Consider the following 22,684-nt stretch of genomic DNA (forward strand, 5'->3'; position numbering starts at 1 on the left):
TTTTAACAGTAAGCAAATTTTCAAATATGGAATCCACAGATAATGTGGATCAACTGTGTACATACACTAGACTTTGGCTCTTATTACAGATTTTTTTTTAGAAATATAATTTCCGTTTTAAAATTTTATTTTACAACTTGCTATTTAGACTTATATTCAACTTATTTTACTATTCCCTGCTAATTCTTAATTAAGTTTATTTTTAACATCTCTTGGTCCATAGGGTATCTTGCTAAATACTTTATTTATATAGGTAGTATTATTTCTGAGCCATTTAATTTCTGAGAATGCTTTTCTTTTGCTGTCCACCATAAATAATAACTTAGAGACATATCAAATTTGTGAGTCACAAAATTGTTTTCTGGTGATTAATATTATAAGAAAGTCTGAAGCCAGCCTGTTTTTGTTTATTTCTTCTGGAGAACTACCATTTTCCTATTGAAATTGGATGATTTTCTTGAATTTAAAAATTCATGAGACTAATTCTTTGATTTTGCTTATTTAATACACTTTCCTGACATTTGCTGAAATATCTTACTACACAGGCTGAGGTCTGCAGCTTTTGAAACATTTTTAAGCATAATTTTCACTGTTGTTTCTGTTCCATCTAGTTGACTCCTTTTAAAAGAATATTTAATTCACAATTTTGATATCTCTACTTTTTGTTCTCTACAGTAATGATCTCCAACATTTTCACATATTTCTATCTTTCTTAAAATATTTTCCCCAATTCGTTCCCAATATAACTGTTTAGTTCTGCTTACATTTTAATTCAGATTTTAATACTTTCAAGAATTTAATTTTTAAAGTAAATCTACATTACTTTCTGTCTGCTTCTCAGCTCCCATTTTATCTCACTCTTTATTTGCATTTTTGTTTTGATCTGTATAAGATCTATATAAGATCAGAATGACCCATGTAAAATACATTTTGTCAATATCACTAAGTACACCATGCAGATAATTTTCTCTAAGATTTCTTTGCTTCTTGTTGCTAACTGCTTCAGAATAATTTTCTTCTTCTCAACTAAAGTGTGTGATCTTCTTTTATGCTGCAGAATCTTGTCATATGCCTAATTAGCAAGAGTTCTCTTTATTTATAAACGCAATTTTTCTATGAGCTGCCCAGAGTTTGTGAGTAAAACTTTTCTTTTAAAAATAAGAGTGGTAAATCCATCTTTGTTTTATAATGAAAATAAGGATTTTTTTTTTCTTTTGAGACAGTTTTGCTCTATCACCCAGGCTGGAGGGCAGTGGTGTGATCTTGGCTCACTGCAACTCTGCCTTCTAGGTTCAGGTGATTCTCCTACCTCAGCCTCCTGAGTAGCCAGGACTACAGGAGTGGGCCACCACACCTGGCTAATGTTTGTATTTTCAGTAGATATGGAGTTTCGTCATGTTGGATAGACTGGTCTCAAACTCCTGACCTCAGGTGATTCACCTGCCTCCACCTCCCAAAGTGCTAGGATTACCGACGTGAGCCACCACGTTCAGCCAAACAAGAATACTTTTGATTGAGCTATCTGTTTCTCTATTAGATGTTTTCTGTCAACTTTGGGATTGTGGAGTTTATCATTTCCTCGCACCTTGGTGGGAATTGTTGGACAAAATCACTACATAGAGGATAAAAGAAAAACTAAGGAGTGTGGATACAAAAATAAAAAATGATTCATTGGCTGGACCAGGAAGGCAGAAGGGAGCATCCCATGATAAATAGTGAACTGCTGATTAACCATAAGGGCTTCCTTCTATCTTTTGTGTAGGAACCAAAATTTGGTAACCAAGCTACAAGTTCCAGTTAATTTCAGAATATTTTTTATTTATTTTTGAACAAGCAACAATTTGTCAACAATGAAATATGTCCAAGATAGCATGAATGGATGCGCCTTGGTTCCCCTAATATCTTGGCTATGGCTATTTGAGGGAGCAAAAGTGTCACATTAACATTTTTTTAGAAACTTCATAGGTCTTCTGGGAAAAACGCCTTCATTTTCTAATAGAAAAATAATTATCTTCAATTTATAACAGAAATAATTGGCATGCCTATCCTCTTCCACTTCTAATAATGCCACATTTGGGGGGAAATACAGATCGAAAATATAGAATGAGATCTTATCAAAAGCAGTGTGCCTGGGAGATACTGTGGGTTTGACTCCAAGCACCACAATAAAGTAAGTCACACAATGTTTTATAACAAATGCATATAAAATTATATTTACACTATATACTATTAATAAAGTATGCAATAACATTATGTCTTAAAATGTGCATAAGTGAAGACTACTTTATTGCTAAAAAATTTTTAATGATCATCTGAGTCTTCAGTGAATTGCAATCTTTTCACTGCTGGAGGATCTTGCCTCAATGCTGCTGACTGTTGACTGATCAGGATGGTGGTTGCTGAAGGTTGTGGTGGCTGTGCCAATTTCTTAAAATAAGACAACAAGAAATCCGCCCCATTGATTGACTCTTCCTTTCACAAAATATTTCACTGTAGTGTGAGATGGTATTTCATATCATTTTACCTGCAGTAGAAAGTATTTCAAAGTTGGTGTAAACCCTCTCATTCCCTGCCACTGTTTTATTAATTAAGGTTATGTAATAGTATAAATCCTTTGTTGCCATTTTAACAGTGATAATAGTATTTTCATCAGCAGTAGTTCTCATCTCAAGAAACCACTTTATTTACTCATTCAAAAGAAGCAAACTCATCATTTGCTCAAGTTTAATCATGTGATTGCAGCAATTCAGGCTCCAATTCTAATTCTAGTTCTCTTGCCATTTCCACTACATCTGTAGTGACTTCCTCCACTAAAGTCTTGAACCCCTCTAGGTCATCCATGAGGGTTAAAATAAACTTACTCTAAACTCCTGTTGAGGTTGATATTTTGACCTCCTCTCATGAATCATGAATGCTTTTAATGGCATCTAGAATGGTGACTCCATTCCAGAAGATTTTCAGTTTGCTTTGCCCAGACACATCATTGGAATCACTATCTATGGCAGCTTTAGCCTTATGAAGTTTATTTCTTAAGTAATAAGACTTAAAAGTTGAAATTACTCCCTGATCCATGGGCTGCAGAATGAATGTGGTGTTAACAGACAAGAAAAAACATGTATCTCTGTAAATTTCTATCAGAGTTCTTGGGTGACTAGGTGTGTTGTCAATGAACAGTAATATTTTTAAAGGAATCATTTTTTATTAGCAATAAATCTCAACAGTGAGCTTAAGATGTTCAGTAAACTGTCTGGATGTGGGGGTTCATGCTATCTGTAATCCCAGCCTTTGGAAGGCTGAATTGGGTGAATCGCTTGAGCTCAGGAGTTCCAAACCAGCCTAGGTAACAAGATAAAAAAAAATTAAGTGGGCATCATGGTGTACCCACTTGTGGTCACAGCTACTCAGGAGACTGAGGTGGAAGGATAGCTTGAGCCTGGGAGGTTGAGGCTACAGTGAGCTGTAATTGTTCCACTGCACTCTACCCTGGGTGACAGAGTGAGACTCTGTCTCAAAAAAAAAAAAAAAAGGTATTTGGTAAACTATACTGTAAACTATATGGTAAACTATTCTGTCATCCAGGCTTTGTTGTACCCTTTACAGAGCACAGTCAGAGTAATTAGCATAGTTTTTTTTATATACTTTTATTTTAGCTTCAGGAGGACATGTGCAGGCTTGTTATATAGGTAAACTTATATCACAAGGGTTTTATGTACAGATTATTTTGTCACCCAGGTAGTAAGCCAAGTACCCAATAGTTACTTTTTCTATTCCTCTCCCTCCTCCCACCCTTCTCCATCAAGTAGACCCCAGTGTCTGTTGTTCCCCTCTTTGTGTCCATGTTTTCTCAACATTTAGCTCCCACTTATAAATGAGAACATGCGGTATTTGGTTTTCTGTTCCTGCATTTGTTTGCTAAAGATAGTGGTCTCAAGCTCCATCCATGTCCCTGCAAAGGACATGATCTCATTCTATTTATGACCATGTAGTATTACATGGTGTATATGTGCCACATTTTCTTTCTTTTTTTTTTTTTAATTGTACTTTAGGTTCTGGGGTACATGTGCAGATCATGCAGGATTGTTGCATAGGTACATACATGGCAAGGTGGTTTGCTGCCTTCATCCCCCCATCACCTATATCTGGTATTTCTCCCCACATTATCCCTCCCTGTCCTCCCCACCCCCTACTGTCCCTCCCCTAGCCCCCACAACTGACTGCATTGTGTGATGCTCTCCTCCCTGTGTCTATGTGTTCTAATTGTTCAACACCCACCTATGAGTGAGAACATACAGTGTTTGGTTTTCTGTTCTTGTGTCAGTTTGCTGAGAATGATGGTTTCCAGATTCATCCATGTCCCTATGAAGGACACGAACTCATCATTTTTTTATGGCTGCATAGTATTCCATGGTGTATATGTGCCACATTTTCTTTATCCAGTCTATCGTTGATGGACATCTGGGTTGGTTACAGGTCTTTGCTATTGTAAACAGTGCTGCAATGAACATATGTGTGCATGTGTCTTTATAATAGAACAATTTATAATTCTTTGGGTATATACCCTGTAATGGGATTGCTGGGTCAAATGGTATTTCTATTTCTAGGTCCTTGAGGAATCACCTCAAAGTTTTTTAACTTTGATCATATTTGATGACCTTGGGGGTTTGTGACATAAGGTGAATTCAGTCAACTGGCTTCATGACTGGAAGATTTTTAGAGGGGCCAGACTCAGCTCAGAACTCCTGCCTGGATCTCATGCTGTAACTCTGGTAGACTTGTATTAGGCCCCAGCTTTGATCTCTGGCTCCTTCAGGTTAGGAACCCTATTGTACTGGAGGGACTGAGGTGCTACAAGACCGCTGGTCTCAACACTCTAGCGGATGGTGCCAGCCAAAGCACTTCACAGGGCAGTAACAGTGAGCTCTGTCCTTGTTCCCATGAACCAGCAGCAACTGCGGCAGCAGCATTGCAGGGTGCACACTTGTCCATTTGCTGCAGCATGGTTCTCATGGGTGCTGGGATGTGGGTATTCACAGCAGCAGTGGTGGCAATATGGCTTGGTGGGGGCGAGGAGCTCCCATTGGGACTGTGTGCCTATCCCTACAGGTGGTGGTTTTAGCATAGAGATGGAGCATTGGTGGGTTCAGGACTATGTACATCCTCTGTGTATGTTCAGGCTGGCAGCAGTCTGCTCAAGGCTGGGGGCTAGTCTACTGTTTTCCATGCCTAGTTTTGCTCTGGTGGCTGAGGCTCAGGGGCAGGGTGCTGGCAGGGGTGGGGCTGGGGGGTTCTGTCCCTGCTGATGTTTTGAAGCAGTGTAGTGTCGGGGTCTGACAGGCAGATCCTGACCCAAATACGGATGAATAAATTCATGCAGACACTGATTTTCAGTGAAAGAGTGGACTAGGGTGTCCAGGCCATTCACCCAAAGGAGTTAACAGCCTCCAGTCCCCACTCCCCCACTCGCTGGCCCTGTAGGCTTTTATTTAGTATAGATCAAAGGACAAGGGTCTTTGGATAAACACCATTAGAGGATCATTAACTTCTGCCCACCCCCTGCTTAGGAGGCAGTCAAGTGCAGAGGGGCAAAGGTTGGTCTTAGGACAACAAGCCATTTAGATAAACTCCTTGTTAACTGCTCTATACTTCAAGCCTCAAGATAAAAGAACTAGCGGCCTTGGGCCAATTCTTTCCTGAAACTTTTACAAAAACCTCCCTGCCTTCCAAGAAGGTTTGCAATTATTCTACAATGTTTGTAATTTTGCCAACCACCCTGATCAATCCCTCACAGTGTGGCAGGGTGGGGTTGGTGAGGGGGTGCACTCACACCAGCAACAGTGGCATGGCAGGGTGCAGGTTACCAGTACCAGTGTGCTGATGGGAAGGCTATGTCTGCCTGGGCATACACAGACTAGCATAGTGATGTGGAGGGTGGCCATGGGTGTGAACAACCTGTTGTGTGTCTGCAGAGGCCACTCTGCTGGAACACTGCCAGTCAAGTATGGTCGACTAGGTATGGTGTGGGCCCCGGGGGCACCTGGCAGCTGTACTTGCAGGCAGCTGTGGCCAGGCTGGAGCCCCGCAAGAGGCCAACAGACAGAGAGGTGCTCAGATTGGACTGGTTTTGTCTCATGGGTAAGACTGCCCTGCAAAGTTCAGGTCTGAAAGTTCCCCTAGGGCTAAATTCTCCTATGCGAGTCTAGGACACTCCTATGCAGTCTCCTATACAATTCTAGCCTAGGGGGGTGCACATCTCTGACAGTGCTTCACTCCAGTTGCTCCCATGGGACACTCTCTTTGCTCTGCCCCTGGCTGGAATTCTGCCCCTACCATTTCTTTAAGTAGCTTTCCCTGCCAAGTCAAGTGTCCATGGTGGTTGAGGGGGTCTCCTGCTGAGACTCCAAAGGCCCACAGTGAGGGTGGGTTGCTCTTTGCCTGTTAAACTCACCCCCTCTGTAGGAGTAACTGGGAACCAGGAACACATTCCAGTGTACAGTAGCCCCAGGAAAAGTTCCTAGCTTCTTCCTCCTTCAGCAGAGCCTCTGTGTTTTCCCTCTGTCTGCTCTGCCTATAGTTACAGGATAAGACCATGGCAGTGCTGTGATATGAACTCATTTTTACCTAGCTCCAAAGGCTTGCTCATTCATGCAGCCTCTAGAAATGAAAAATAATTGCCATCATTTTTGTTAAATCACATGTTCCTTCAGTCCAATTCTCCAAAGCTTTTATGAAACCTATGTGATGCTGTAATACAATTGATTATTACAGCATTTATGGAATATACCATTCATAGCTTTAGGCTACACAGGGACAGTTATATATCATGGTCTCTTGAATTCCCTCTTTTTCTAAAATCTATGGATTTGAAGTCAGGATGTTTTCAGAAGACCAACTGGTGTTAAAAATACAAATAGATCAAATATTGTTTCTGTTTATATCTGTGTGACAAATAATACCAATGTGTGTAATTACAGTGTGGAGAAACCCGCATAATTTCTCTGAGGAAATTTTATTTCACTGAAAGTAGTCATTGCCAATAAGCAATAGAAGCCCTAACCAGTGGCTCTTATTTTGTAATTACACTTTTCATCTTAATTTTAGTGTATGTGCAGCCAAAGCAAGTACCACATTTTCATCTTAAGCAACGACTAAGATTGTGTGTGATATAGGTGAAGGCTATCACCAGATAAACATCATCAAAAACTCATTTTTTAATAGTATCTTTCTGTTGTGGTATTTTTAGTACCTTTCTTCCTATCCTACTCCCTCCTTTTCCACAAATATATGTTGACTATCAATTCTGTGATGCTTGAGGCATTAGGCACTTTAATAGGCAATCATTTAGGTCTCTCTCAGATTTGAATTTGATTATATGGTGTCCATTGTGTAGATGAGGATACATCCTCTGTGAAGTGCAAGGTCACATAACCAAATGCGGAAAAGTAGATCTGTTTCTTGCTGAAAGAAAGTGAATATTGAATGCTGCTGCATGAAGCCCAAAGCTTCAGTGGAGAACCTCAGAAACCAGATAACTCTGAGCCGTAAGGCATGGTATTAGCCTCTCAGAAGTCTGAATAAATAAGTATGGGGGTTTCCCTTATTTTGAAGGCATTCATGACTCATTTCTCTAAGATATTAAAGTGAATTCTTCAGTGGAAGACAACTGGAAAATGAGTGTCCTTGTATACAGACATAGGATTTTAATATAAGTAATCATGAAATTGACCTTGGTGGGGAGAGCTCTGAAACAAGATTACATGGTCTGAGTGAAGTCCTAACAAAAGAGAAGATTATGTACGAAGACACAAGAAAGACACAGAGGTAAGAAAAGGAATATTGCCTGGAGTCTGGAATGCAGGAGCATGTGCATATATGTATGTGCACATGTGTGTGAGTGCTTATGTACCTAGGTAAGTTTAGATGAGCCTGGATAATTAATAAGCTGTGCTTGTATTTTGCAAAGATACACTCAAGAAGAGACACAGGTTGGAAACCATTGCAGAAATACAGTAAGATGTAGTGGTGACATGAAGCTAAGTTTATGATGATGAATTTGAAGAGAAATTCTAGGCCTTGGCTTAGAAAACAACATTAGAAAAAAAAAAGACTTGGTTCTTCAGGAACATAATGCCCACAGACAAACTTCATGACAAACAGAATTTGTTCATAGACAGATGTATATATCACTGCTTACTTGGATGAAATATATGCATATACTTCCATATACAGATGGATTCTTTCATCACTGAAAGAAAAAGTGCCAATAAGCAATAGAAGCCCTAATCAGTGGTTACTACACTACAAATATATTTACCTACAAATTTACCTCTACCAGACAGTTTTACCTGCTATTTTTGAAAGGTAAAGCAGTTGCTTATTATTTTAAACTTACGAGTGTGTTTCAAGTTGCTATTAGTGAAAGGAAAATTATTTGAACTTGAACAGATATGTAAGTATATTTGATGTCACTTGGTAGCTTTTCTCATGCAGATCGATTTTGCACGAGATTTGCCAGGAAGTTGAAGCTGCCTCCTATTCTGCACCTGTTTATATGATTTGGTAATAGTCTTTTGTAGTAAAGGTTTATGAACATGGTGAAAATTTACATACATTCAATTGAGAGATATGATAAAATGGCATTACTCAAGTTTCAACTATGATTTTGATAAATAGTTTTCAAACTGGTTTTGGGGGTTTGATGTAATCCAAAGGGGAAGATAACAATTTTACTACTAAAAAGTGTTAACATTATTTTGGCTATAGACTCCAATTTTTGATTAACAAAATAATTGTCATAATTATTTAATTACAATTTCAGTATAAGTAGAGTTATACAATCCTCCTTTTACTCAGCACATTTTGGTTTTTTGTTTGTTTGTTTTGAGACAGGGTCTTGCTCTGTCACCCATACTGTAGTGCAGTGGTATGGTCATGGTTCCCTGCAGTCTTAACCACCTGTGCAGAAGCAATCCTCCTCCCTCAGCTCCCTGGGTAGATGGAACTACAGGTGTGCACCACTATGCCTGGCTAATTTTTGTATTTTTTGTAGAGACCAGGTTGCACCATGTTGCCCAGACTGTCTTGAACCTCTGGGCTCAAGCAATCCACCCACCTGGGCTTCCCAAAGAGGAGGAGGGATTACAGGCATGAGCCAATGTACCCAACCCCATTTCTCTTCTTAAGAATAATTCTTGGCCAGGCGTGGTGACTCACGCCTGTAATCCCACCACTTTAGGAGTGCGGAGACGGGTGGATCACCTGAGGTAAGGACTTCGAGACCAGCCTGACCAACATGGAGAAACCTTGTCTCTACTAAAAATACAAAAAGAGCTAGGTGTGGTGGCGCATGCCTGTAATCCCAGCTACCTGGGAGGCTGAAGCAGGGGAATCTCTTGAACCTGAGAGGCGGAGGTTACAGTGAGCTGAGATCATGCCACTGCACTCCAGCCTGGGCAACAAGAGTGAAACTCTGTTTCCAAAAAAAAAAGAAAAAAAAAGAATAATTCTTTTATATCTGGTTGTATGTAATATTCACAATGCTTCAAAAATGTGAGAAAAGTATATGTGAATATTAATCACATAATTGATAAAATATATGAAATAATGAAGTCAAAGCAGATCATTAAGAAATATTTATAAACATTAGGTATTGAATGTACAGATGCTGCCAAAGTTGTACATCCATGGGGTCAGTCATAAATTCTGATTGATGTTTAAAATGAGAGCAAGAAATACCCAATTAAGTAGTAAATTGAAAACCATCTAATCTTCTTGCAATGCATCTGTGCCGCGTCATCTTCTTTGCATTTGTAAACTTGAATTGCGCCTTGAATAGGAGTCTTAACAGAGATATAAGTCCATCCCTTCCTGGTAAACAGCCTTTTAATGACGCCAGGCATTTCGTAGCCCTTGCTTAGAATGAAATCTTTAAAGGCAATTGGTCCATAAAGATCGTCAAAAATGTTGGGTTCCTCAGGCTTTTCAAGTAAGAGATTGGGGTCAATCAAAGGTTCATCACTTCTTAGCTCTTTCCACAACGTAGGCTTGAGGTAGCATGCTCCTCCATGCCTCATCTTCACAGGGTGTGCAATTTAAGAATTCGGTGGCATCCAAGCAGTAAAGAGAATTCGACCTCATCCATTTCATCTAGCTCCATGCTGTACTGCAGCTCTGAGGACCACTCTTTTATCTTCTTATTCTGTTGGTCTTGATAGGTTGCTTCACACTCGGAGGTAAAGTCATACAGACTCCTGATGCATTCTTCATCAACTCCCATGTCTCGAACCCACTTGAAGAACTCACTGAATTTTCTCAATGTGTATCTATGTTGAAGAGAGTCAGAAACGCATTCCGTTGTGCTTGGTGTATCTTCCTGAAGCAGTTCTTCTAGATGGGATGCTTAAATCTTGGGAGGCTCCGAGAACTGATGGGACATTGGAGCTTAGGGAGGCTGAGGGCGGAGACGGGACACTTCAGTCTTAGGAGGCTCCGGGCAGTGACTGGACACCTGACGAGTTTTTGGGTGGAGACTGGAGCCCTGACGAGTCTTGGGAGGCTCCAGGCGGAGACTGGACACCTGACAAGTCTCGGGAGGCTCCGGGCAGAGATGAGATACTCGAGTCTCAGGAGGCTACAGGCAGAAATGGGACACCTGAGTCTTAGGAGGCCTCAGGCAGAATTCCCCACAAGGGTATTTACCAGGCTTGGTGGGTTTGTTGGTTGTCTTCTCCTGGTTCTCACAATGAGATCATTCGTCCTCCTGCTTTCTCTCAGCAGTTTTGGTACCTGTAGTAGGAGACTGGACAACCAACGAGTGTTGGGAGGTTCCAGGCGGGGATGGGACACTCCAGTCTCCGGAGGCTCCGGGCAGAGACTGGACACTCAATGAGTCTCGGGAGGCTCCAGGCAGAGACTGGACACCCGCGTCTTGGGAGACTCCTGCTGGAGACTGGACACCTGGCGCGTCTTGGGAGGCTCCCGGCGGAGATAAGATAGGCAAGTCTCGGGAGGTTCTGGGCGAAGATGAGATACACGAGTCTCGAGGCTCCGAGCGGAAATGAGATAGGCAAGTCTCGGGAGGCTCTGGGCAGAGATGGAACACTCCAGTCTCGGGAGGCTGCGGGTGGACTTCCTCATAATGGTATTCATTAGTCTCGGTGGGTTCCTTGGTTGCCTTCTCCCAGGCGTCACCACAAGCCCATATGTCCTCCAGCTTCTTCTCAGTATCCAGCAGTTTTAGCACCTGTTGTAGGAGATAGGATACCCGATAAGTGATGGGAGGTTCAGGGCAGAGATGGGACAGTCCAGTCTCAGGAGGCTCCGGGCAGAGACTGGACACTTGACAAGTCTTAGGAGGCTCCGAGCAGAGACTGGACACCCGCGTCTTGGGAGAATCCGGGTGGAGACTGGACACCTGACGCGTGTTGGGAGGCTCCAGGAGGACATGAGACACTCCAGTCTCGGGAGGCTCCAGGCAGACACTGGACACTCGACGACTCTCGGGAGGCTCCGGGCACAGACTGGACACCCGATGAGTCTCGGGAGGCTCTGTGTGGAGACTGGACACCCTACTAGTGTTGGGAGGTTCCAGGCTGAGATGGGATACTAGAGTCTCGGCAGGCTGCGGGCAGAGTTCTCCACAAGGGTATTTACCAGGCTCGGTGGTTTTCTCGGTTGCCTTCTCGGTTGCCTTCACCGAGGTCTCACAACAAGCCCATGCGTCCTCCAGCTTCCTCTCAATATGCAGCAGTTTCAGCACCTGTCGTAGGAGACGGGACACCCGACGAGTGTTGGGAGGTTCCGGGCAGAGAAGGGGCACTCCAGTCTCAGAAGGCTCTGGGCAGAGATGGGACACTCCAGTCTTGGGAGGCTCCGGGTAGAGACTGGACATCCGACGAGTCTTGGGAGGCTCCAGGAGGAAACTGGACACTCGAGTCTCGGGTGGCTCTGGATGGACATGGGACACTCCAGTCTCAGGAGGCTCCAGGTGGAGATGGGACACTCGAGTCTCAGGAGGCTCCGGGCAGAGATGAGACACTCCAATCTCGGGAGGCTCTGGACGGAGATGGGACACTCCAGTCTCAGGTGGCTCCGGGGAGAGATGGGATACTCCAGTCTCGGGAGGCTCTGAACGGAGATGGGACACTTCAGTCTCAGGAGACTCTGGGCGGGGACATAATACCGGAGTCTCGGGAGGCTGCGGGCCGAATTCCCCACAAGGGTATTTACCAGGCTCGGTGGGTTCCTCGGTTGCCTTCTCCCAGTCCTCATAACAAGCCCATGCGCCCTCCAGCTTCCTCTCAGGATCCAGCAATTTCAGCACCTGTCGTAGGAGATCTGGAGGTGTATCTTCTCCCAGATTGGGGTCCATGGCCAAGGGATGCTCAGCCATAAGCTGGCGTTCCACTTCCTCTACGAACGCCTTACGTGTTAGCTGGGCTGACGAGAGTTTGCAAAATAGGGCCGCTTTCTTGAGCAGCTTTTTCTGCCTGCTTTTGGGGTCAGCCTGGGGACCTCTGTGAGAGATTTTAGGGAGTAAGAACTCCTAACGACAACAAAGGAGCGTATCTTCAGGAGACGTACAGCCGTAAAGGAAGTTGTGCCGTAGCGGATGTCGTGCCATAGCGGAAGTCGTCCGTGCCCTCCTTAATAAATATCCAGTTCCGGGTGTCCATGGGCGGGAACTTCTGGTGCCTGTGCTTGTCCTCTACGAAGCACTTGGAAAGCGGTATGTCACAGTACCAAGGGCTTGGAGTCCACGCCCAGGTACCTCATCAGTCCTGCGGCCTCTGGTCCGCTATGGTGGCCCTCGCTTGGGTGTCACCTCTCCAGCTTCCACGGTTCCTGATCCCTGCGGCTCTAGTCGCTAGAAGACCGCGAAGAGCCACGCGTAACCCAGGTTCTTCCTGGAGGCGGGACAATGCTGACATCACCTGCGCAGCCTGGATTCTGACAGGTGTGTAGTGGAATCTTATTCTGGGTTTCATTTGCATTTCCTAATAACTGCTGGTATTGAACATCTCTCTATTTGCTTATTTGCCATCCTTATCTCTCCTTGGTTGGGGTTTCTGTTTTTTTCCCCCCCACTTTTACATTGTGTTGCTGGATATCATGTTTAGTTTTGCAAATCCTTTTTGTGTTCTAGATATAAATAAGTTATCACATATATGTTTCGCAAATTTTTGACTTCATCCTTGGTTTTTCCCTTTCATTGTCTTAACAGTGTCAAAGAGAAGTTTTTTAATTTGAAGAAGTCCAATTTATCAATTTGTTCTTTTACGAATTGCGCTTCTTTTGATGTATGTGAAAACTTTGCCTATCCAAAGGTCACAATGATTTTTTTCATTTAAATCTGTCTTAATTTTTGTAAACAGCAGCAAAATATAGATTGAAGTTTTTATTTTAACAATGTATTTTAATGAAAATGAAGTATGCCGAGAAACCCCTAGTTTGCTTGGTTTTGAGACTACTACTTTGCAGGCAACAAGTGGGGCAGATAGTTGGTCAACTTTTAGTAAGTGGTTTGAAAGTATTAGGAGTAAACCACCTGTTAACAGGTATATGGTAAACAGTTTATTAGCTCTTCTTAAGTCAAGCTTTGTTGGATGTAATACTAAAATTTTCTGCATTACTCCAATACCAAATCTTCCATGATGATTATTTGAAACAAACAGACATATTGGGGGGGGAAAAAAAGGAAATAGGGTAGGAAAGTGGTAACTGCTTAATGGAGATCTTCTGTAAACATCACTACTGTTTTAAGGAATCTATTGACAAAATCGCCCTCCCTGGCTGCTGTACTCGAAAAATAAGTATAAATCTCTCAGAAAGATTGTGAAAGACTTTGGAATGGTCAAAAGATTACTGAATATCCTTTCAATGAAAAGATAGGCCTTGTCTAGAAGACCTTTGGGGCTTTTCTGATTTTATAGGGGTCTGTGCCTTTCTTTCACTGCCTTCGACTAAGCTACTTTACAACTCTGTAACTTGTAGAAAACGGATAGTGATGCAAATGATCCTTATCCATAGAGATGCAAATGAATTTTGTCCAATAGAGATACATTTGATTTTCCCTTGTAGAAAAGATGATTACAACCATTACATTTTATAGGCCTATTAACAAGTTTTGCAACTATTAGCACTTTTATTTCTTCCTTTGTGATTGTCTACATATATGTGTCTGTTCTTCAGATTTTTCCTTTAAACTTGTGACATCTTACTGGTTTTCTCATTAATAAAAGAGTTATATATATTAAAAAAGTATCTATTGGTTACGTATATCTGATAATTTCAGAACTATTTTTGTAAAGACATTCTTTTCTCCACTGAATTATATTTGGAAATTGGTAGAATATCAGTTGTCTATATTTTTCGAGGGTCGATTTCTGGGCACTCTTTTCCCTTCCATTGATTTTTCTCTCACACAAATTTCACACTCTGTTGATTACTTTAGCTTTATAATAAATTTAGTAATTAGGCTATACTAGTTCTTTAACAATGTTCTTTTACAAAGTTGGTTTTTTGGGCCCTTTGAATTTTTATAGAAATTTTAAAATCAGTTTGTTTATGTCTTAAAAAAAAGTCCTGTTTGGATTTTGATTAGGATTCTATTGAAGCTATAGATCAATTTGAAGATAATTGGCATATTAACAATAGGAAATCTGACCACTGAGGAAGGTTTATCTTTCCATTTGTTTATGTAATTTTTCATTTACTCAGGAATATTTTTTATTTTTTACTCTATGTGTCTTTTTTTTTTTTTTTTTTTGAGACGGGGTTTCGCCCTTGTTACCCAGGCTGGAGTGCAGTGGCGCAATCTCGGCTCACCGCAACCTCCGCCTCCTGGGTTCAAGCAATTCTCCTGCCTCAGCCTCCCGAGTAGCTGGGACTACAGGCGTGTGCCACCGTGCCCAGCTAATTTTTGTATTTTTAGTAGAGACGGGGTTTCACCTTGTTGACTAGGATGGTCTCAATCTCTTGACCTCGTGATCCTCCCACCTCGGCCTCCCAAAGTGCTGGGATTAAAGGCGTGAGCCACCGCGCCGGCGTCTATGTGTCTTTCACATCTTTTTCTCTCCAGATATTTTTCTAAATGCTTTTTTAATACTATTATATATAGTACTTTTTAATTGCAATTTCCAATTTTTTGTTGTTAGCATATATAAATATTGATTTTATATATCCATCTTGTATCATACAACCTTGGTAAACTCGCTCATTATGTTCAGGAGCATTTTTGTACATTTCATTGAATTTTCTGTATATATGATAATTACATCTGTGAATAAAGACAGTTTTCTGTCTTCCTTTCCAATCTGAGTGTCTTTATACCGCCCCCCCCGCACCCCGTCCAGTGGCCATCCTTGATTTTCCTTTGAATAATATCATTTAAATTTTTATCTCTCTTACGGTGCTTAAAAGCTTAAAACAATACCTATGAAAAAGCATTTCTGTAAAAAAAGTTTAATTATAGGCAGATTAAGCCTGCATTATTCCTTAAGCTTATCATTTTTTCCTCATATAGTAATTTTTTCTGTACATTCTTATTCGTTTTTGAAAAGAAGGTTTCTTATTTCCCTTGTTAGGTGCAACTGAACAATATTTTCTACCATTACTAGCAGGTATACCTTTGTTCCTCCTTGTAAATGAGGCATGATCAATGCCTCTCTTCCTTTTGGCTCCTCCTTTGCAAAATAGACACAATATATATTTCTCTCAGGTTTCTCATTAAATCAAATAAATAATTTATGTGTAAATCAAGTTAGTCTATATAATATGATTTTGTATAGTGTCTGGAACAAAATAAGCATCCAATAATATGTTGTTTTTTTATATAGTATTACTATAATTTGAAAATAAAAATATTCTACATTTCATGTCTAAAGAAGAAGCAAACATCATATATTTACATATCACAAATATTTTCATTTATCGATTATAAGAATCTATGTTAAGGTCTCAAGACATTTAGTAGATTTCATAATGTAAAGCTGGTAAGACCAAATTTTTTAACTTTCTTGCTTAAAAAAAATTCCATGGAATGTATATTAAATTCAAGAGCAAATGCTTCAACAATTCTCTTTAACAGTACTCTAACTAGCAAGCTCATGTGAGTACTCACTTATCTAAAATGGGTGAGGGTTTGAATAAAACTTCTATATTCTAAATAATCCCACAGAAAAACACACATTGAAGTTTCTAAAGTTCAACTAGACATCTTCAAAAATTTTCGTGGACTGTTCCTTAAAACAGTTTTTGTACTTACAGCCATTTTATTTTTTTCACTTTTCAGAGTAGATTATTATATAAAAGACACATATCCAAAATACATTAATAACTGTTAAAACTTAAGAAAATAAAGAACATAAAACAAAAAATGTGTAATATATAGTAGTTTAACATGTACAGAGATTAATAACTAAAGAAATAACTATAGATGTGTGTACATACTGGTTACTATACATGCATAGATTTTATAGCTCTGTGTGCTGAGAAACTAGAAAAAAAATGACACCCAAGTAGCAACAAGTACATTCAGTGCCCAGGTCTTGGTTTCTAAATACCATTCTCCAGAATAACAAAAGCAAAACACGAAACAGACATCCTTGGAGAAATGAGTAATTCTAGGCCTGTGGTGGCAGTGAAAACAAAAGATGGGCCTGGAGTATTATGTTACGCGAGAAAATACAGAAGTTCTCAGAAAACAAAAGAATAAAAACAGATCAGGAGCCAAACCTAAAGAGCACTCAGTGGCCAAAGTTAAGACAATTTAAGCAACAAAATGAATTAAAATTTAAAAATTATAACACAGCATAAAATAAAATATCCATGAGTCCATACTGATATAAATAATTGTACAAATAAATAAATGAGGAGAAAGGTAAAAATCTTTCTTAAAAGAATTTCAAAAAGTATACATAGATACTCCTCCCTCCAGGAGGTGAAATTTAAATGCCCTCCCCAGAGTATGGGCTGGATTCTAAAATACAGAATATGGAAAGGGAAAAATAGTGACCTTTTAGTGGAGAAAGCTGGCAGTCCTCTCCTTAACCAAGAGATCAATTTTAATATCAGCAGTAAGAAGTCACATTGGTATCATGTATTCCTCTGGTAGGATGAGAAAGACACTTTACCGCTATAGTATTCTTCCCTAAAATCCAGAATCCTAGTCTAATGATGAGAAAACATCTAACAAACCCAGGTCCAGGTACATTCTACAAAATTCTTGAGTATTCCTTAAAACCATAGAGGTCATGGGGAAGAAGTAAAGGCTGAGAACGAGTCATAGACTTTAGATTAAAGAGACATGAGAACTAAATTTAATGTGGTAGGCTGGGTTGGATCCTGGCACCAAAAAAGGATATGGGTGTAACAAATCTACAGATCTGAATAAAGTCTGAAGTTTAATTAATAGTAATATATCAATGTTATTTTTTAGTTTAAATACATGTACAATGTAAGATATTAATTTTAGGGGAAGCTGAGTGAAATGTACATGAAAATGCTCTGCACAACCTTTGCAACTGTTTCATAAATCTAAAGTTATTCTAAAATAGAAGCTTTCCATTGTAAACTGTATAGTGTATTATGATGAATTATCAACAAATCACTATTAGTCATACAAAAGAGAAAGCTGTAGTTTCTTTAAAATGAATACTTGTGGCCCCCTTACCCCATATATAGAAAGTCATAATTTTTTCAAAGTGAAGCCAGTAATCTACATTTCACATGGTCTTTAAATTATATACACCAATATGTGAGAATTACTTTTCTAAAGCTCTGTGCCTTTTATAGGCCCCAAAGACCTTCAAAAAGTTTAAAAACCACAGTAGTAATGGTATTATCGAAAGTAACCAAATTTGAAGAAAATTAAATTTCAGCAATGCTAGATGGGAATGTAAAAATCTGATAGTAGAGCCTGTGAACAAAATAATTCACTTAGGTAACATGTGCATAATTGGTAGGCCTACAGGATAATGAAGTCATGATAGAAGAGTAAAGAAGATACAAAGTTTGATGAGTACCTGACTGGCAGTAAAAAAACAGGAGTACACAACTTAATTGTGCAAACAGCCCTTCTTGGATTGAAGAAACCTGGTATCACTGTAGAGTGCAGAGAAATTACGACTGGCCTGTTCAATCAACAAGCAACAACTGCCTTAGTATTTACTCCAACACCAAGGAGCTAGTAAAGAAATATTCAAGCAAGTCAAAATGGTCTGAGTGGAGCATCATGTAATGAATAAGTAAACAAGGGAATGAGAATAAATAATGTGATGAAGTGCATTGGTTTAATAGAGCCTAAGTAGTCCCAGTTCTGACATCTTAGTGTGCTTCTGACTGCTCTTAGTTACCTACAACCTTGATTGCAAACTTAGCTCCGGACCCCATTTTCGTGCTCCAGCAGACTCAAATTATCTGAAACCTTGCTGCCTCTTCTGCCCACACACAACACCTGCCAGCCTTTCTCAGAAACTAATTCATGTTCACTCTGATCGAACCAACTTTGGAATTCTTTTGCTTTTATTAGCTCTAAGTTTACCTTCTTGTGGAGAACCTCAGAAACTAGATAATTCTGAGCCATAAGGCATGATGTTGACCTCTCAGAAGTCTGAATAAATAAGTATGGCAGTTTCCCACATTTTGATTGCATTAATGACTCATTTCTCTAGGATATTGGAGTAAGTTCTTCAGCCTTAATGCTCTGGCCAGAATTGCCAATATTATTTTGAATTGGACTAGTGAGACAGTAGATCCTTGCTTTGTGTCAGTTTTCAAGGAAAATACATCCAGCTTTTGACCATTCAGCCTGATGTTGGCTCCGGGTTTGTCATAGATGGCTCTCATTATTTTGAGGCATGTTGCTTCAATACCTTAATTACTGAGAGTTTTTTTATTTCCTTGAAGAACTTTTCCTTTGCATTCACAGCCTAACACTTTGGCACAAGAGGCCTAGCTTTCAATTTGGCTTTTGACATGCCTTTCTCACTAGGCTTAATCATTTCTAGGTTTTGATTTAAAATGAGATACACGTGATTCTTTCTTTTGTTTGAACACTTAGAAGCCAGTGGAGGGTTACTAATTGTTGTAATTTCTTTTTTTTTAATTGCGTTTTAGGTTTTGGGGTACATGTGAAGAACATGCAAGATTGTTGCATAGGTACACACATGGCAGTGTGATTTGCTGCCTTCCTCCCCATCACCTATATCTGGCATTTCTCCCCATGATATCTCTCCCCAAATCCCCACCCCCCGCTGTCCCTCCCCTATTTCCCCCGATAGACCCCAGTGTGTGATGCTCCCCTCCCTGTGTCCATGTGTTCTCATTGTTCAACACCCACCTATCAATGAGAACATGCGGTGTATGATTTTCTGTTCTTGTGTCAGTTTGCTGAGAATGATGGTTTCCAGATTCATCCATGTCCCTACAAAGGATGCAAACTCATCGTTTTTGATGGCTGCATAATAGTCCATGGTATATATGTGCCACATTTTCCCTGTCCAGTCTATCATCGATGGGCATTTGGGTTGGTTCCAGGTCTTTGCTATTGTGAACAGTGCTGCAGTGAACATTCGTGTGCACGTGTCCTTATAGTAGAACGATTTATAATCCTTTGGATATATACCCAGTAATGGGATTGCTGGGTCAAATGGAATTTCTATTTCTAAGACCTTGAGGAATCGCCACACTGTCTTCCACAATGGTTGAACTAATTTACACTCCCACCAACAGTGTAAAAGTGTTCCTGTTTCTCCACATCCTCTCCAGCATCTGTTGTCTCCAGATTTTTTAATGATCGCCATTCTAACTGGCGAGAGAAGGTATCTCAATGTAGTTTTGATTTGCTTTCTCTAATGACCAGTGATGATGAGCATTTTTTCATATGTTTGTTGGCCTCATGTATGTCTTCTTTTGTAAAGTGTCTGTTCATATCCTTTGCCCCCTTTTGAATGGGCTTATTTGTTTTTTTCTTGTAAATCTGTTTTAGTTCTTTGTAGATTCTGGATATCAGCCCTTTGTCAGATGAGTAGATTGCAAAAATTTTTTCCCATTCTGTTGGTTGCCAATTCACTCTAATGACTGTTTCTTTTGCCGTGCAGAAGCTGTGGAGTTTGATTAGGTCCTGTTCGTCTATTTTGGCTTTTGTTGCCAATGCTTTTGGTGTTTTGGTCATGAAGTCCTTGCCTATGCCTATGTCCTGAATGGTTTTGCCTAGGTTTTCTTCTAGGGTTTTTATGGTGTTAGGTCTTATGTTTAAGTCTTTAATCCATCTGGAGTTAATTTTAGTGTAAGGTGTCAGGAAGGGGTCCAGTTTCTGCTTTCTGCACATGGCTAGCCAGTTTTCCCAACACCATTTATTAAACAGGGACTGCTTTCCCCGTTGCTTGTTTTTGTCAGGTTTGTCAAAGATCGGATGGTTGTAGATGTGTTGTGTTGCCTCCGAGGCCTCTGTTCTGTTCCATTGGTCTATATCTCTGTTTTGGTACCAGTACCATGCTGTTTTGATTACTGTAGCTTTGTAGTATAGTTTGAAGTCTGGTAGTGTGATGCCTCCCGCTTTGTTCTTTTTGCTTAGAATTGACTTGGCTATGCGGGCTCTCTTTTGGGTCCATATGAAGTTTAAGGTGTTTTTTTCCAGTTCTGTGAAGAAGGTCATTGGTAGCTTGATGGGGATAGCGTTGAATCTGTAAATTACTTTGGGCAGTATGGCCATTTTCACGATATTGATTCTTCCTAACCATGAACATGGAATGTTTCTCCAGCTGTTTGTGTCCTCTCTTATTTCGTTGAGCAGTGGTTTGTAGTTCTCCTTGAAGAGGTCCTTTACGTTCCTTGTTAGTTGTATTCCTAGGTGTTTTATTCTCTTTGTAGCAATTGTGAATGGCAGTTCATTCTTGATTTGGCTCTCTTTAAGTCTGTTATTGGTGTATAGGAATGCTTGTGGTTTTTGCACATTGATTTTGTATCCTGAGACTTTGCTGAAGTTGCTTATCAGTTTCAGGAGATTTTGGGCTGAGACGATGGGGTCTTCTAAATATACAATCATGTCATCTGCAAATAGAGACAGTTACACTTCCTCCTTTCCTATTCGAATACCCTTTATTTCTTTTTCTTGCCTGATTGTTCTTGCTAGAACTTCCAATAGTATATTGAATAGGCGTAGTGAGAGAAGTCATCCTTTTCTAGTGCCAGATTTCAAAGGGAATGCTTCCAGTTTTTGCCCATTCAGTATGGTATTGGCTGTTGGTTTGTTGTAAATAGCTTTTATTATTTTGAGATACGTTCCATCAATACCTAGTTTATTGAGGGTTTTTAGCATAAAGTGTTGTTGAATTTTGTCAAAGGCCTTCTCTGCATCAATTGAGATAATCATGTGGTTTTTGTCTTTGGTTCTGTTTATGTGGTGAATTACGTTTATAGACTTGAGTATGTTGAACCAGCCTTGCATCCCCAGGATGAAGCCTACTTGATCATGGTGGATAAGCTTTTCGATGTGCTGTTGCAATTGGTTTGCCAGTATTTTATTGGAAGATTTTTGCATCTATATTCATCATGGATATTGGCCTGAAGTTTTCTTTTCTTGCTGAGTCTCTGCCAGGTTTTGGTATCAGGATGATGTTGGTCTCATAAAATGATTTGGGAAGGATTCCCTCTTTTTGGATTGTTTGGAATAGTTTCAGAAGGAATGGTACCAGCTCCTCTTTGTATGTCTGGTAGAATTTGGCTGTGAACCCATCTGGACCTGGGCTTTTGTTGGGTGGTAGGCTCTTAATTGCTGCCTCAACTTCAGACCTTGTTATTGCTCTATTCAGAGTTTCTACTTCTTCCTGGTTTAGGCTTGGGAGGATGCAAGTGTCCAGGAATATATCCATTTCTTCCAGGTTTTCTAGTTTATGTGCATAGAGTTGTTTGTAATAATCTCTGATGATGGTTTCTATTTCTGTGGAATCTGTGGTGATATCCCCTTTATCTTTTTTTATTGCATCTATTTAATTATTCTCTCTTTTCTTTTTTATTAATCTGGCTAGTGGTCTGTCTATTTTGTTGATCTTTGCGAAAAACCAGCTCCTGGATTTATTGATTTTTTGAAGGGATTTTGTGTCTCTATCTCCTTCAGTTCTGCTCTGATCTTAGTTATTTCTTGTCTTCTGCTAGATTTTGAGTTTTTTTGATCTTGCTCCTCTAGCTCTTTCAATTTTGATGATAGGGTGTCGATTTTAGATCTTTCTATGCTTCTCATGTGGGCATTTAATGCTATCTATTTTCCTGTAGACACTGCTTTAAATGTGTCCCAGAGATTCTGGTATGTTGTCTTCATTTTCGTTGGATTCAAAGAACATCTTTATTTCTTTCTTCATTTCATTGTTTATCCAGTCAACATTCAAAAGCCAGTTATTCAGTTTCCATGAATCTGCGTGGTTCTGAGTTAGTTTCTGAATTCTGAGTTCTAACTTGATTTCACTGTGGTCTGAGAGACTGTTTGTTATGATTTCTGTTCTTTTGCATTTGCTGAGGAGTGATTTACTTCCAACTATGTGGTCAATTTTGGAGTAGGTGTGATGTGGTGCTGAGAAGAATGTGTATTCTGTGGATTTGGGGTGGAGAGTTCTGTAAATGTTTATTAGGTTTGCTTGGTCCAGGTCTGCGTTCAAGTCCTGGATATCCTTATTAATTTTCTGTCTCGTTG

General features: G+C 40.1%; 1 protein-coding gene across 1 annotated transcript in view; it reads right to left on the reverse strand.

Moving 5' to 3' along the window:
* Positions 1-5,992: 5,992 nt before the first annotated feature.
* The window catches only part of LOC105707392 (protein FAM47A), a 40,351-nt gene continuing 23,659 nt past the window's right edge, over positions 5,993-22,684 (reverse strand). The window contains 7 exon segments of the mRNA XM_064364567.1: positions 5,993-6,143; positions 6,446-6,565; positions 9,733-10,117; positions 10,120-10,753; positions 11,195-11,802; positions 11,986-12,587; positions 12,622-12,744. Of these exon segments, the coding sequence (XP_064220637.1) occupies positions 5,993-6,143; positions 6,446-6,565; positions 9,733-10,117; positions 10,120-10,753; positions 11,195-11,802; positions 11,986-12,587; positions 12,622-12,744 (2,623 nt within the window).

This window comes from Aotus nancymaae, unplaced genomic scaffold (genome assembly GCF_030222135.1).
Source record: "Aotus nancymaae isolate 86718 unplaced genomic scaffold, 86718_ANA_hifiasm-v0.15.2.pri h1tg000058l, whole genome shotgun sequence".
NCBI lineage: Eukaryota > Metazoa > Chordata > Mammalia > Primates > Aotidae > Aotus > Aotus nancymaae.